The sequence below is a fragment of the Daphnia pulex genome, chromosome 2 (assembly GCF_021134715.1).
Source record: "Daphnia pulex isolate KAP4 chromosome 2, ASM2113471v1".
Classification (NCBI taxonomy): domain Eukaryota; kingdom Metazoa; phylum Arthropoda; class Branchiopoda; order Diplostraca; family Daphniidae; genus Daphnia; species Daphnia pulex.
In genome coordinates, this window is record NC_060018.1 from 2,041,469 (window position 1) to 2,058,891 (window position 17,423).

A 17,423-nucleotide genomic window follows, 5' to 3' on the forward strand; every position below is an offset into this window, starting at 1 on the left:
AAATTTTACTAACCTGTGACCTGCTAGATATTTAAATGATGCATGCCTTGCATCAATGCAGTGTGTTACATGGAAACCTTAAATTCTGCCATAAATTAAAAATTTGGGTTTACCCACTGTCTTATTTTCAACTTTTCCTTCCTTGTTGTTTCTGTAAATATTTTTCGTGACCAAGTTTTTTTAATTATTCAGATAAACAGCATCCCATTGGAGAAACTACCAATGCCAGCCGAGTTACGAACCTCTTCTTCCCCTTTCTTTAAAATGTCCTCGTGTACGCCCATGTGAGTGTGGGTGTATTCACGAGGACCCCCTTTTTCCTATCCCGCCTGGTGGATTCAACTTTTCTGCGGATGGAGGCATTTCACTTGTGGATGCCTGACTGTAATTCCCAGGCATAAAGGTAGGAAAAATCTATCTCTAGCCTTCCTTGGTGTCTATATGGTGGTGCTGATTATGAATCGTGATATCCGACTCAACTATTTTCTCCTGCCGATTTTGTTGACTCAGTTAGGGTTCATTCAGTCACTCATTTATAGAACAATGCAGATCAGGCTTGTTTTTTTTTACCTCACAACTTTGTCTGTGAGTAGACAATCAAATTCAAAATTATTTTAACTTTAGACACGCAACAAGATATTTTTTTTAAATTTTACCAAGATGGACCTACCGCCACCTCGTTAGATAAACCAGTCGGCCGGGGTCTGTATCTTTTTCCCATTTGACAGGTTTTTTTTTACTATAACCCGCCTCAGATATTTTCGTATTCAAAACGCACATGGCCGTAATGTCGTCGGGTACGTGTGTGGGCAGGTCACCTGAGTAGAAGAGCTGCAGCAGATTACAATGAATAAGAATGAATGAGAAAAAAAAAACGGAATAACAGCGCGGCTCGGTAAGCAGCAGCTGAAACTCTCCATTCATCGTACCTCAGTATTTTTGCGCATTTGCCAAAGAAAAACACGTATCACAAGGGGATGCAAAAAAAAAAGGTGTGCCTATTCAAATTCGTTTTTTTGATGATCGACAATTGAGCGTTCAAGAATGGAAAGGCGGACCTCCAACCCTTTTTTTCGCCTTCCTTGAAAGTGGCCCGGGGTTTGTGTCTACAACGGTGTTTATAGTGTGTGAGCTTTATACCTTTTTTTCTTTTCCAGTGGAAGAAGAAGAAGAACTGTATGAATATGCGCGGCGTATCATCTTGTGTCGCGGCGATTTGCGGTTTTTGACCCTTTCTATATTTTCCCCCTTATTTTTATTCGCTTTCAAACTTCACCAGACGAAGCTGTTGTGTTTATTCACGCTTCATCTGACGGACGTGCGGCCTTGAACAGTTGTTTCCCTCTTTGATGGACGAAAACAAGCATTGGCGAGGTCTAAACAGCAGTCGCAAACTTTTTGAGAGGGACCCATTAAATTATTGAGAAAAAACTATTTTTTTTTTCTACGATTCCCATTGGGAACGGAAACGTAGAAATGTTCAACTCAAATTCGATGGGGGGCTACAATTGGAAAATGGCGTCACAGAAATTATCACAACTCGTCGGGGTGTGAATTTCTGTCGGTGAGAATGCCACCAAAAATTCATTATCGGTGAAAGGTAAGGGACACACCATCACAGCCCGGTACTATAATGATGGTTTCCCAATGCCGAGGAAAATTCGATTCGCCATGTTTTTTTATGTCCTTCCATTCTTCTATTTTTAACCTCAAAATTTCGAGAATAGAAAATGGGAAAACGGCAGCGACTTGCCGTATCATTTCCCATTTCACCCCGCCGGAGGCTCACACCTCTACGTCGCATTGTAACGATCCAATAATAGCGAAAATAGCTGATAATAATAAATGGAGAGAAAAGCCGCCATGTCTAGTCCCATATGGCACACTGTAATAATGCGCACGGTAGGTAGCGCATCGGCTCGTTTAAATCACCCGCCTTTTTTTCGTACCTCTCAAATCCCAAAAATGACCAAAAAAGAAAAATAGAGGATGAATGCAGCATGTCGAATGACACTCTGCGGGACTGACAGTAAAACCCAAATCCATTGAATTCGGTCCTTGTACATTTTCAGGAGCCACCAGGGGTAGAAGATCATCGTTTTCTATTTTTTAAGAGAGTAGGAAAGAAGAAAAAACACAGTCGGATGATCCCGGTGACGAGATGCGTGATAAATAAATCCCCCCCCCACTTTAAAAAAAAGAAGCGCTGAACCTTCGCTGAACAGATGACGAATGGGCGACCCCCCCCCCCCCCCCCCCCCCCCCCGACACGTCTCCCAATGGCTCGCGCCCTCTTCGCCCTTGTAATCCGCGCGTAACCGACCGCGACGAAGGTAGAAAAAAAACAAACTCGCAAGTCCGAAAATAAATACGCAGGAAAAAATATTATAAGCGAAACGACACGCAAACAATGAGGGAGAGAATGTGTCGCCCTTTCAACTCCCCCATCCATCCAGCCATCCATCCGTGCAATGGAAAAAGTTAAGAATGTTTTTGATATAGCTAAGGTGCTTTCCCTTCTGAAGATGGATACGGCGGCCCGTGCCGGTTCGGCTATTTCTGTCCAAGACGTTTTCGATCTATAGGCCTATAAATACATGTATACGTGGAATAGAATGGACGGAGAAATCCATACTGTACACACAAGTGAAAAAAAGCGGCTACTGGATCCGGGGGACCCAACTTTTTTTTCTTTCTTTTTCCTTCCAATGAATTATAGATGGAGGGAACTAAGGGGGGGCTCCTGTAGATTTTCAAATCAACAGGGGTCTCCTCTACATATACTCCCGTCTTCTTCTAGTTGTCTCTCAACCCTGGACTTTTTTTTTTCCTTCTTGTCTGTTGGTGTCTCTCTGCTACTGCTCGTTGTAGCACCTCCTTATAGGGCACAATCGTTCCTCCAGACACGCTTCACCAGTGCCATTCAAATAGGCGCACCCAGCACACACAAACCATAAGAGAAAAAAGAAATGGTAGATATCCAAGGGGGGTAGACCTGCCAATCTATCTTGGCCTGGCTCAACAATTTCTTTTTCCTCAGAATCAAAATGGTGTCCATCTACATATAGCCCTACCATACAGATGTATAGAATAAAAAGGAACTATACTACTGTACGTGTGTGTACCCTCTTCTATTTTTATTCCTCAAGGCTCGATGGGTGCTGTGTCTTCTCCTTGCAGTACGTCTCGCGGCTCAGTGCCCACACCTCAATTGTACAGTCGACCTGCTACCGATAATGGCCAGGGCCCCCCTCTTCTTATATTTTACCTTTCGCCTCTGTACCTCTCCTCCCCCCTTTTGAAGGAAGAAAAGATAAAAATTACCATACGCGATTCATCGGCGTATAAAAACTACATCGACCCCGATAGCCTACAGTTAGCAATAGGGGGGAGAAAAAAAAAAGTTATATGTCGACCCGTTATGTATAGTAGGTTCGATTCATGTGGTAATATCCTCCTCCCGTGGCCTGGGACGACACATTCATTTGTGCAGTTGTCAATCAATTTCCGTGATGGGAGACTGAAAGTACATCACGTCACACGTTTGAACATGGCTATTAATAATGCATGGGGCTAATAAGATCCAATGAATTGAATCCAGAAAACAGAATGGGAATATATATTAAGAATTCATTCAAATCTATTTCATAGTCTAGAGATGGAATAACGCCAAACTTGTTTTCTTTTTCTTTTTTTTAACACACTCATTTCTCGACCAAATGAGAAAACAAACTGTCCAACTAGAGAAACCGAGATTGTTAACAACGTATCCCAATCACTGGATCTCTCATGACGCAGGCTATACGTAAACTAACGAATATCACAGGTAAGAAGACCGGCGATGGCACGCGATCGACTCGATGATCTGACAATTTTGTTTCTTTTGGTGTTTTCTAACAGTTTTCTATCAATAAATTAAAAACCCAAAAGGCCCCCAAGTCCCCACAATCACTCGGACTAGTGTGAAGTCAGAGGCGATGTGACTCAACCGGTGGTATAGTCGTAGAATTAGGTGTCAAGACTACGTGAAATTAATGATGAGAAACTCCCAAAACAGGCGCCTGGAAAGCTTATAACACCATGAGTGTGTATCTGAAATTCAAATTTCATTCATCGACAACAACAAAAATCATCGTGGACTGATACAATCCTAACGAGGAGAAGAAGAAAAAAAAGGGATGGTTCACGTCCCCGTATAACGAACGATTCCGAACTGGTTCATCCGCATCCATATAATATACCCCCCAATGGTTTCTTTTTTTAAAAGAGATTCAAGGAACCAAACAAGTTCCTGTCTCTATTGACCTATGGAAATTTCGGGGCGGGTTGAATCCTCAGCTGTAAGGGGGTTCATACATTCACACAAGGGACTTGGCGGGCAATGATATAATAGAAAACTGCTGGCGAGAGGTTTGATTACATAAAAGAATCACACATTTCTCCGGCTCTGTGTCCTCCCTTTTTCTCTCTCGAAAAAATGTGTATTACTTATTCTTCTTTGGTTGCGTCACATAAGGGGGGGAAATCAAATGTTAAAAACGAGAGCTAATAATAAAGGGGGAAACATTTTTTTTTTGGGGAATCGAAAAAATTTCCGGGTCGTCGTGGAAAAAGAGAGGACCTAATCAAGTTGAGCATTGAACTCTAGTAAGGGAATTTCTTCTCTTCTTTCTTGGCGTGATGCTCGGCGTATTTCTCCCTTTTGTACGCACAATGAAAAGGGGCAGGAGGGCGTGAAGGTGCTGACTTCTTCTTATATGTGATGTCACCCATTCAACCCTCTCTCTCTCTCACTCTCTCTGATGTCGATGTAGTGTACAAGCCAATGGACCCCTCCTTGGCTCCTTTTGACTCGGCACAAAAGGGGAACTTTTTCCTACACCGGGGAAGATGTAGACTCGGCCACACAGCCAAACCAACACGAGCAAAAGTATTTCAACCCCCCTTCTTTTTTTCAAAGACCCATGTTGAACGCGACCGTTGGAAAAAGGTTTTCTTTGACCGACAAAACCAGTTTTGTGTAAGGATCCCCCATCAACTTGTCGATAATTCTTGCCCCTTCTCTCTTATACATGGGCTGGTTAAAAAAAAAATCAGACTCTTGTGAGTGTACCTATATATAGTATGTGTGTGTTAATGAGCTCTTTCATCACCGTCAATAGGCAAGAAAACAGTCTCTCTTCCAAAAAAAAAGGTAGAAATTGATGTTTGAGCCGGTTTGAGCGCGGGGGAAACCCTCACGCGCGTGTGTGCAGATGTCTCCATTGACTTGCGCGCGCTGACTTTTTTCGGTGTGTGTATATGTTAAACCTGTCGGGATCGTCGTAAACAAGATGGAACGTTCAACTATTTTATGAATTTCTTTTGAAGTTTGAGAGAGAGAGAGAGAGAAAGAAAAAAGCTGATCGTAAACCCATGTAGGCGTTACTAATTTCAGCGTTTTTCTAGATACCTTCTCTTATTTCAAATATCTTTTGCATTTTTTTTTGTATTTCTGGCAACTTTTGTCGATGATGGATTGGAGTCATTTCGCCGGCAAAGTCAAAACAACGAATTCAAAAATTTTTAAATTTTAAAAAACTTTCTTGTTTAGAAAAGAAAAAAATTCGTTTTCTTTGGAAAAATACTGTTTTATTACACGCAAAGGGGGGAGTTAAACTACTTTTCTTTTTTAAAAATCCAAAACTTACAAAATCCACTCGTAAAATGTTTGATTGCCAAGTGTTAAATACCCCCTTTGATGCAATTTTCTTATCCGTTGCTCAGGCCGCCTCATTTACGTCAATTAATAATTCGCCCCTCCTAACCACCCAACAAGACGAAAACAACAACAATTCCCCTTTTTTAAAACAAAAAAAATGGGTTCATCCGATAATTTCTTTTTTTTTTCTTACTCTTCTTTTTTTTAATGAAGGTAGAGGACCTTTTGGCCGGTCATTTTTTAAAAGGTGAAGAAGGTGGAAAAAAGGTGGAAGGGAGGGGGGTAGAACAAATTATCATCGATTGCGGTCAGCACCGAACGCCAGACACACGCGCGTAAACAACATATAAGCGCGGCACGGATGTTTATTCCTCCAAGAAAAGTAAATTTTTTCTTTTCTTTTTTCAAAAAAAGAAAAAAAGAAATAAGACAAATTGTTGCGGTGCGGTACTATACACAACGCAGACATGTAAGACTATCTATGGTTAGCTACAGGTGATGAGAGGGAGGCGGCGGCCAACACGCATCACATATGTAAAGCGCGAACTCGGACCTCAGAGGACCTGGTGGTCGAGGACCTTTAAATGGTTTCCTACACCACCAACAATAAGAAAAGAGCCGCTTCAGGAGAAATGAGAAGATAAAAAAAAAAAATACCGAAAAATATGAAAGAAATTTTTAAAAAACATTATTGAGTGGTGTGGCAACAGCAGCAGTAGGGCGGCAATGGCAAGCATATGCTACTCGTCTCTCTTCTGTATACCTGTGAGCTTTGAACTCTTATTCTCGGTATTCCTTCTTCTTCTTCTAGCCACATAAGAGAGGGGGGGGGGACTGACTTGTATAACGGGCTATTTTACCTGCGCTATGCCATACGGGGCAAGCAGACTGGTAACACAGCGTCACCTTGATTGCGCCCCCTACTTTTTTTTTTGTTTAGTTGACCCTCTCCTGATGTTTTGTATATATACGAAGGAATAAAAAAAAAACTATTCCCTGTGTTTCCAAAGGACAGCAAAAGAAAGAACTCCTCTCCGCACATAATCTGACTTTATTCTGACGTTAAGCGCGTCCTATATAAGACCAAGGACCTTATCTGATGCCCCTACACACACACACACCTAAAACCCTATGACACATCTTTTTTTTTTAAATTTCTTTTTCCTCCAGAGGTAAATACAACACAGCAGACGACAAAATGGAGAGGGGGGAAATTTTTTTATGTTGTTGTATTTTTCTCTTCTCTTCTTCACCCCCCTGGTGTACCTTTAAAACCCCCCTCTTGCCCTTTACCTTCTGGTAGGTACACAGACACACTACACACATCCCACATTTGCCATCTGATGTTTCCGGTATTTCGGAACTCTCCGACTAGACTCTTAGTTTTTACCTTTAGCGCGCATATTATAGGGACGCCAGCTTGGATGATGCCTATAGCTCCCATATCCGACGTACAAGACTTGTTCTTCTCTTTTCCATTTAAAAAGAAGGGGGGAAAATATTAAAAAACAAGTTTTTTTTTTCTTTTTCTTTCTTGTTTCCCCCCCCCCCCCCTTTTAATTTTTTTTTACGAATGCCATCAATATCCGCGAGCCATATTCGGCGGTTATTCTTCGGTAAACGCGGCAGCGCTACCAGTATACCACCCGTGAACCGTTTACTTCTTTCTCCTTCTCTTATTTTTCATCCAGGAAATAGAGACACAGTCGGCAGTGGCTTGCAAGGTCCAGGGAAATAAATAAACTCTTAAAAAAAGGAAAACGACCGGTTCCAACATTTTATTTGTCGCTTTTTATCGCCGCATTAATTTTGTCTTGTTGCCATATTTTGTGGATTTAACGTTTGAAATATGGTCACCCCCATCTCCTAAAAAAAAAATGCGCAATGCACTTTTTTTTTACGATTTCATAATTCCTTTGAAGAAAAAAAAACAACATTGAATAAGAGAACGTGGAAGCGGAAAAAGTCGTTTCGCGCTGCTGCAATAACCGCCGCTCAGTCAACGGAATCAACTTTCGTTGACTAAGATCTTTATTATAGCTACACATATTTGAGACCTCACTTTTGATATACGGAAGCTCAAAAGAAAATGATTGCAATCACAACAATGAAATGAAAAAAGGGAGCCGAAAATTGGATTCCGGAAAGAGGTACTATATATATGTATCTATGGGGAGATGCCCGGAATTCATCATCCGGATGGAGAACTTGAAAAATAAAGAGCTGCCATGCCAACGTAACACGCATTTCCGGAGGAACGCGCTCCTGGCCGACGTCCGTCATGACCAGCGGGGGGATTTAGCCGGACGAAATGATCTACCTTTTTTCCCCTGCATAAAGTCTATCCCTCAGTCAACTTCAAACTTTGCTTAATGCTATTATATCCTTGGCTCTCTTTTGACGTGAGACGTCCACTTCCTTCCACTCCACGTCCAAACAATTCCCCATTTCATCATCTCAACCCTCCTGTATGTATGTAAGACCGAATTCCGCTAAATAAGGTATACACGGTATAGGTTCCCTCCGCCTACTACAACTGGAGCTCGAAAGCGCCTTTTTCAAAATGTTATAGCGGTACTACGGAAAACCTAAGGGCGATCGAGTTATCATCTACGAGACAAACTTAAACGGTCCCCTCGGCAGCACTTCGATTCTAATCAACTTAGTGCAGCAGTACGCTGTGGCGCATCCGATTTTATAATTTATGATGGTAGCTTAGATGTATATACTCTTTTTGGTTGAGCAAACGGGGGGAAAAAAATGTTTCGAGCCAAATCGATCGGGGTGAAATGGAGAGAAAGATGAGCAGCGCATCCTGCGCATGTTCACTCGGCCCGCATCGGCACTAACCCGCAGAGGCTGCATAGTGCATATCTTTTCTTTCTCCTACTTAAATATACAGTGTATGTATGTGAGTCGAGAGAAACAGGCCGGCTGATGCTAATCAATTCGGTAACACCAGATTTTGTCTGTTTTACCCCACCAGTTTAGTTTCTTTTCTTTTTTTAAATTCAAACCAAGAATGAAAAATAAAGGTGAAAATTTGGATTGCTTGCCTACCACAACAAAACCGAATCCTGGGGCTCACCACTTCAGAAAAAGAAAATTTTCTTTTATTTATATTGACCGAACACTTGAAGATGGAAACAACAGAATTTTTCATTTTATTTATTTTTTCGAACCATCATCCCAATCGGATGGCAGTTACCTTGTTTTCTTAGTCAACAGATTTCTCTTTTTTTCGAGTGGAGGGTAGAAACCAATAATAACCCGCACACCTTTTTCACTCTCTCCCAGTTTTCTTAGTCCAGATAGAATAACATGGCGAGGGGGGTTAACCCCCGCCCAGTATACCCCCCACCACCGAATATGGATGGAAAAAATTTGAAGTTGAATAATAACTGGGATTTCCTGACAGCCAAGTTATTTACTCCTTCCGATGTGGCCAGTCTCACATGGAATTGAACATTCGCGGCTTAAACCAACGAACTCGTTTGCTGTTGATGAACTAACTAAACCAAGTGTAACAAATGATCTTTGACGTGCGCATATCGTTTTGACAGGGCGGCGAGTCATCTTCATCTCACCTTTTCGGTAATGGCAACAATATCCGCCCACGCGATTAGTTTCATGGAACGTTTTTTTTTTTCCGACAAATAAATCTAGAATAATGGCCATCATAACAGCCCCCTTCACTTTTACCTTCAAAAAATCTCATCGACTTTGTATTTGAATAAAAGAAGAAGAGCCGAAAATCAAATAGAGAAAGAGTCCTATGATATTCGGTTCAAAAAATAGAATTTTCCGTCCGTTTGAGTGTCTCGTGGAAGCCACTGAAAATCAAATATCCCAAGAAACGACCAAAGCGGCTCGTGCCGCTCTTTTCTACTTGTGTGTCGCCCCAAAACACACAGTAACACACAAAAAAAATATTCAAAAAACCTAGACAAAATGGGAATAATGTAGGGCTCTCGTCAAACCGCTAGACAGGAGAAATCAAGCTGGACTACTATGCTTCTTCTGCTTTGCCCAGCGCCTATAACTCTTAAGTGGGGCCGTCAAAAGGCGGAGGGACGCGCAGCTAGAAAGCCACTGCTGGTTCGTCTAAGGATTCGGAAGCCGTCTAACGGCGACAAAAAGGAACACCGACCCCGCGCCGAGTTAACAGCAATAATAGCGCCGAAATGAGAACAACACGGCGGAGAGATCTGTCATTTGCTTAGCAGAAACCACATTTTTCTTTTTCTTTCGGTTGTAATTTATTTTTTTTGGTCACAAGGACATGGTTGGCTTAAACGAGGCTTCCGAGTGACAATCTTTTACAGAATAAAAGCAGCCAGCAGTGAAGCCAACCATCGCCTACTTATTTGTCTGTGATCTTGTTCTACTCTAAATTTAATGGCAATTAGATTTTAGAATTTGACTTTTTAAAAGGGAAACCCCGGTCATTGAACGGAAATATATTTGAATGAATCGGAAGACGGGAATAAGTCTTGATGAATCCGGTGTGTGTGGGTGGGTGGGTCAGGAAATGCGGAATGCCAGCGCATGTTTGTTTACGCAGTCGTGCTCGACATAGTAATAATAATAAGACATAGATAAATAATAAAAAAAAAGAAAGAACATCTTTACAAGAAGCCTTCTTAAAAAAAAAAAGTTATCCCATTCATTCGGTTTCTATTGTCCGGCTTTACGCTTTTCCTTTTTCTAGGGTCCTTCGTGTCCATTAAACTTGAAAATAAAAAATCGATCGATTGAACCAACAACATTCCACGCGTTCCATCAACAAGTTCAACAAAATTTTAAGTTTCAAGGGCTATCAAGTACACCGTAACTTGTGTGCAGTGATGTGCTCCATCTTCGCTTGCACTTCAATGTTTTTGTAAGCGTTTCCTTTCACCACTGATAAGCTATTAAGGAATTGCAATCTTCTTCATCATTTTTTATTTTCGACATTTTACTCACTTTACGCCACCTAGTGATTGTAATAATCTATTGCCACGAAAGATGTCGGGGCATGATACTACTGCCTATCGATACGACATCTATCGTGTATAATGAAATTATTTTGAATCTTTTAAATTTGGCGGCACCATTTTCCCAGTTCTCACGGATGACGGAAGTTCGTTTGCAGTGCAAAAGTAAAAAGTCAAGCTCACTTGGGCCGTTCGGCGTCGGCGTTCTCCGTTGGTTTGGCTCTCGTTGGCTCAAAGCATCAATTAGGCTACAGCAAAAGACAGTGAATCGTGGTGAGTCGTGACGCTGATACTCAGCATAGCACCGCATAGCACAGCGCAAGAAAACGTGTAAAACAACTTTAAGGTTTTTATTAGTTGATAATTGAATGAAATACTCTGATCCAAATCGTCGAGCATGACTCTTATTCGCAACACGAACTTGTCGCAGTTGAAATTCGAGCCAATACTTCACGATGAGTTCCATGCGTCCACCAGCAGGTGGCACTAGTGGCCTGAGTAGCAGACATATTTTTTTGTTATAGATGGAACGGTAGGGGTTGTTGACTTGTTGTGACTTGTGAGTGGCTGAGTGTGATTTGTGAGACGCTGCGAACTTGTGATGAAGAAAACAGTTACACAGTGACCAGGGATTGTCATAGTGAATAATTCGAGGAAAATTTGTGGTAACTGGGGTTCAAACTTTAAAAATTACAAGAAAATCTAGTTAAGGTGAATGTTAAACAATGTAAACCTGAAAGTATTTAATATTTTATCTCTAGGACTTGTTGACTTGTCCAAATTCGTAAATCACCACGCATGGACCGAACTGAAATGAGAGAAAGATTATCTCGTCTGCTTTTGAACTAAAGAAAAGATATTTTAATTTTCTGAAAAAGAAAAACAGCAAATTGACCAATTTATAAGTTTGGTTTGACGTGGGTAAAATGAGTGTATTGATGGGAGACTGAAGATTTTGATTTTTTAAGTTTACTTTTTGGTTATTGCTACAGGAAATGTGTTTTTCACCAGCTGGGTTGAATTTTAGCTGCATGACGATAAAGAAAGTCTGAAACCCAAACTTCAAACAACTTATTTTTTATAACATCTCTTGGTTTGTGATTCTTCTTTCTGCATAAAAAGTCTACACAAACAGATAGTCTAACGGAACCTGAACATCAATAAAGGTATGAAGACGTGCTGAAGTGGCATGATTTGTTAATCATAGACATTCTATAGACTTGTCAGGTCGATCTCGGACCTGGTAAGACTTTTTCTTAATTCAAGATTCTAACGCAATTTTGTTTTAATCGTTTAAAAAATTAGTCGTTAAGCTGAACATTTTGTATTCACAGTTCACAGTCGGACTTTTGCCGCTTTGGCTGATACGCTCTTTGCCAGATGCGGACGTTTTTAATTGCAAAAGAGTAACGTTTTAAATTGCAAAAGTAACGCTCAAGCGTTACTTTCAACATGACATTTCCCCGAAGTAATGACAGCAGATAAAGACCACGATAAGATACGACCAGTTAAAGGTGGTCTTTATCTGTGGACCCAGTGACTCTACGTAATTTATTAATAGATGACGACGTAATGGGGATATAGTATTTAGATTTCATTGTTGTAGACTTCAGAAACCTGTTGCATGTGTCTAAATTTCTACCTATTTTATTTCTCAAAATTTTATATGTTAAGTTCACGATAAGCATTAATCTGATATTTTAATTCTTTGTAGGACAAAATTAACCAGAAAGCAAGGAGATTGCAGACAAAATCATTTTTCAAAATGAGTCGAAGAACTCAGCGAGCTCCAATAAGGATTGTGGATCGAAGCAATGGAGAATGGGATGAATTTGACCCAAGATTTAATGATTATGTTGATAACTTTTATACTTCAGGACCAAGATTACATTTACCTCCCAATGTGCCTTATGCTATGAGGTATGTGTTATATTTAAGTAATTCTTTTTAAATAATTAATTGATGATAGAGTTCACACAATCATGATTAATGAAAGAGACTGTCTACGCAAAAACTAGTTTAAGATAATGTATGTATTGTTAATTAGGAAAACTGCAGTATCCTACAAGCTCTTTGTTAGCGGAATCCATCCTCATACTACAGAGGTAACTATTTAAGAAAAAAAAATGTCCTATTTATAACATTTTCTTTATTCATAGGAAATAATCAGACACACGTTTAGTAATTACGGTCAGCCACTTTCTGTATTCAGGACCAGGAACAAATGTCAACAACCTATTGCATTTGTGGAGTTTGAAACTCAATGGTAAATCTTAAATTGTGCATAAAATGTAAATCTTCTGTTTAAATATCTTTATTTCTCTAATTGTAGTGAAGCAGATAACGCGATCGTTGAGCTAGACGGAAAACCACCTCTCAACTGGGAGGTGGCCTATGCCATGTCGCGTAAAAGTGAAGAAATGCCGTATCAGCAATTTGCTAGTCTCATGCTGGATTCGGATTTCGAAAGACAGACACCAATGTTTCAAACCTCTGGTGTAGGGATACAAACTTTTCATTCCAAGCAATCTCCTGTTCATAGAAACATAGAATCTTCAATGGGTATGTGATAAAAAAATTTTTATTGAAGAATATGCTAATCTTTGAAATCTTCATAAATAGAACTTGTTCGAATGACCAATAACTCTACAACAATCCCGACTGAAGAATTTCTGCCTTGTTTTGTTTGTGGAACAGAAGCGCCCCTTGTTTGCACTATTTGTAAGACTCGGTACTGCTCTCGAGCATGCCAAGGGAGTGATTGGCCTACTCATCAGTCTATTTGTCGACCTCCACCGTAAGTTCTAGTGAAATTTCATGCGTTAGATAGCTGTTGTTGCACGTACTAATAGGGTGTATTATGTTTATGGCGAAATTAGGGCGCTGGAGCCGGCAAATCTGAATTCGGACAAAGGTAATAGAGCGACCCAACTGCATCCATCTTCTGGGAATGGAGTGGGAGCTAGTGCTCGAGAATACCCCAACAATTCTTTTCCTCGGGTAAGCGCTGGAGCTTCAGCTATTATTCAGCAAGACCGTAGCGTTCCCTTGGAAGGAAATAGACGACAGCAGCACACCGTTGCATCTGAATTGACCAGACCTCAGTCGTGCACAGTTAAGGGTATACATCCAATAGACCCATCTGGGGCTTCATCTGGGGTTTCAATTCATCGACCTGGAGATCTGTCAGTGACGATACATCGTAATATCAATGTTGGATCAAAAACAATTTCTCCTGACATGAGAATTGTGCAGGACATCAGTGATGTGCCTGTTCATTCCGAACGTAGTCCACATGCCATCCCGCATACAACACCCGAAGATCAACCATCAAAAGGTTGTTTGAATAATCTCAGCAGAAACAGCAGACTTGCCCATCCACACAGCAATATGAGAAGCGGCGCATCACCCGTGGGCAGTGAGCCAGTGTCACGCGAGCGTCAGTATGATAATTCATTATTGGGAGCAATACCCAAACGTCGCAATATTCCTATGGCAACTAATATTCCAAGAACTCCCAATGAATCGTCTCCTAACAGAGCGTCACAACCTCAGACTTCCAGGACGGCGAAAATCTATGCAGCAGAGTTTTCTTCTAGAAAACTGACACTGCCATCTGACAAGCCCCAGCAAGTTTCGGTCTGCTTTGTCAAATCACCATCCGAATTCTTCATTCAGTATGATGCATTCCGAGAGATACTCACCAAATTGATGGAAAGCATCAACAAATCAGCTGCTATTTCTAATCCCTTGATTAACCCTGTGGAAGGAATGCCTTGCGTCGCACTTTACCCTGATGATGGTTCTTGGAACCGGGCCCAGATTCTGAAAGTCTTATCGGATGGCATTGGAATCCGCTACGTCGATTTTGGTAATACGGTTCAAATGCCCAACAGTTCTGAATTTTGTCGAATGATGGAACACTCTCTCAGTGAGTATCCATTTTATGCCATCAAAGTCAAATTGGCTGACGTTGTTCCTGTAAACGGGAGCAGCTGGGACACGGACACCAATAGAAAATTCAAGGACATCGTATTAAACCAAGCCTTCTTGATGGAGTGTGTCCAGTTGGATGCAGATGCTATGAGTGTTAGGCTGAAGAACCGAGATGGATCTGATTTAGTTTCTCTCCTATTACATGAAAATCTCGTGAAAAGAGCAATTTTAAAGGCTTCAGATGAGTTGGATCGTATTCCGTCTGCTGATGGAATTCCTTCACTTCCAATTCTCCAGCAGTTGGTACAAAAGCCGCAAATCCTTCACTCACAGTTCCGTGGTACTTCCAATTCAAATACTTCCACCACAACATCTTCTTTAGTAAGAAGTCAACAAGCCTCAGTTCAAGCTGCTGCTCCAAAAGAATTGGCTTCAACTACTTTAACGGTACCTTCGCAGACATCATTTCCGGGACATTCCCCAACACGAGCTGCTTTGCGACATGATGCCTGTGTTATACAACCATGTGCTCCAACAATGCCTTCAGTTCCCGTTCGTCCGAATAGCTTACCTATCCACCAAACTGTGCCATCAGTTTCTTCCACTCCATTGACACCAAAGGCCCATTCTGTCATCGAAGTTATTGAAGCTGGCTCAAAAGTTATGTTCCAAGTCACCAAGCCACTAAACGGAGGCGACCATTTCAGTGGAATGCTTGTTCGCGGCGAGGAAGATTTGCCCATCTTTGATTTTAGTTCGTTTGCAGACACCATTGAAACTATTCCCGATTTCAGGCCAACCGTTGGGTCATTTGTGGCCGCTGTCTATTCTGCTGATAGCCAGTGGTACCGTGGCTGCGTAACCAAAGTTCTGAAGTCTTCCTACAATGTTCTCTTTGTCGACTTCGGAAATGAAGACGAAAATGTTGTCTCAGTGAAGCCTATTCCGGCGAGTTTTCAACATGAAATGTTGGCTATCAGATTGAGTCTTGTTGGAAATCTTGCTTCGCCAACGAAGCAATATGCGGAAGAAAGTTTGTTTCCAGATAGCAGCCATTCACTAGAGATTACTAGCAAAATGGCCGATGGCTCAGCTCTGGCCAAATTCGATGGAGAAAATGTTCCAACTTGTATCGTCAAGATAGAACCGTGGACCTCACTCTTGGCTGAACCAGAAGTGTCCCCTGCGCCAGAAGCGTCTCCTGCTCCAAAAGTGTCTCTTGCTCCAAAATTGTCTCTTCTACCTATACCTTACATCTCTTCGCCGAATTGGGAAGTTGGATTCTCGTGCAACGTGATTCCGCTTGCTGCTGAAGACCTTGATTGTATTTACGTTCGGGCGGACACAGAAGAAACAAAAGCATTGACTACCAAGATTCAAAAAGAACTCAAAGGATATTTTCCCTACAGTGTGAAGTTACCAACTGTTCCAGCTATAGGAAGCTGTGTGGCTGCTATCTTCTCAGATGACGGCGATTTATACAGAGCTCGAATTACCGATATTAATGGAGAAGCCATTAGTATAATTTTTGTCGACGTTGGAAAATCATCTACAGTATCCCTTAGTGGAATCCGAGTGCTTCCTGATTGCTTTTATGATTATCCTGCCTGCTCCAAAAGAGTTTCTCTTGCCCGCGTGGAACGGCCTGCTGGTTCTCTTCCCACGACCGTTCAAGAGTTGCTGACAAACTGCATCAACAAACTTTATAAGATGTTTGTAATGCCGTCGACGTCTGAATGGACAGAATGCACCTTAATGCAAGATGGAGAAGTTCTTAATGAACAGATAGCTGACTGTCTGGAACAACTGACCAATGCCACGAGCCACCCATCAAACCAGATGCCTGAACTTGAAATCGCCTCTCCTGGTGATGTTTATATACCTGGAGAAGTTGCCCCTGTTGACAATACCTTGAGTGATCTGAGCTACGACGATGGTATTTTTATGGATCTGCCAGAAGAAGGATCTTTTGAAGCTATAGTCACGTGTGTAGACGGCCCTCAGCTGATTATGATGCATGCTGCAGATGAACAGATATCGAAGAAACTTGCAAAATTAGAGGTATAGTATGTGCATCCATTATTTGCAGATCATAAAAATAAGAATTTTTTCATTTTCTTCCCGCGTTCAGGAGGAAATGGAAGATTATGCAAAAGCTATCGCTCGTGGACATGGACCTAAGTTGAACGAAATTTGCCTTGCACTTTACCCTGATGGCAAATGGTCCCGATCAGTATGTTTAGACGTGATTGCTGATCCAGCTGGTAGTCGATACATGTGCATGCAAGTTGACTATGGAGAGACCCACATCATCGACATTGACGACATTCGACGTATTCCGAGGAGATTTATCGACTTTTTGCCTTATCTTGCACAACATGCCATCCTTGAAGGAACAGATGCAATGGAAGAAGTAAAGCAGGACCTGGTTACTCGTTTTAGTGACATCCTGCCAAAAAACAGCAAGGTAACTGTGAGTGTAGTTAGTCGCGTCGAGGTTACGTACATCGTTCGTATTCCCGAGGTTGCTGAAATTTTAGCTTCGGAAGGCTTGTCCTTTAAGTAAATTTTAAAACGAGAAACTCGCAGCGATTATTTTTAACGCAATCACTTCATTTTTGTTTCATTATGATTTTCGCTTCAGACTAAGCAACTTTTCTTTGTCCATCAGTCTCATTTTAATTTTTTGGTTTTCATTGAAATAATGAAAGGGTTATTTTTTTAAAAAGCTTACTTGTACTAAACGACTGGATGAGTCGTTAAGAAATCTGGAATTGTCTAATTTGTCTAATAAAAACTTTAAAAAACAT

The 17,423-nt window shown here is 41.3% G+C and overlaps 1 protein-coding gene and 1 long non-coding RNA gene across 2 annotated transcripts; both read left to right on the forward strand.

Annotated features, from left to right (window-relative positions):
- Window positions 1–11,085: 11,085 nt before the first annotated feature.
- Window positions 11,086–11,844, forward strand: LOC124202013. The gene is made up of 3 exons (XR_006877858.1): window positions 11,086–11,342; window positions 11,439–11,598; window positions 11,670–11,844. It is a non-coding gene; the product is annotated as an uncharacterized LOC124202013 (long non-coding RNA).
- Window positions 11,845–12,225: 381 nt separating this feature from the next.
- LOC124201952 lies at window positions 12,226–17,422 on the forward strand. Its single transcript, XM_046598216.1, has 8 exons — window positions 12,226–12,246; window positions 12,392–12,597; window positions 12,725–12,782; window positions 12,837–12,943; window positions 13,010–13,239; window positions 13,300–13,474; window positions 13,557–16,674; window positions 16,745–17,422. The coding sequence occupies exons 2-8, from the start codon at window positions 12,443–12,445 to the stop codon at window positions 17,177–17,179; spliced, it is 4,278 nt and encodes a 1,425-aa protein (XP_046454172.1). The 5' UTR covers window positions 12,226–12,246; window positions 12,392–12,442; the 3' UTR covers window positions 17,180–17,422.
- The last annotated feature ends 1 nt before the right edge of the window (window position 17,423 follows it).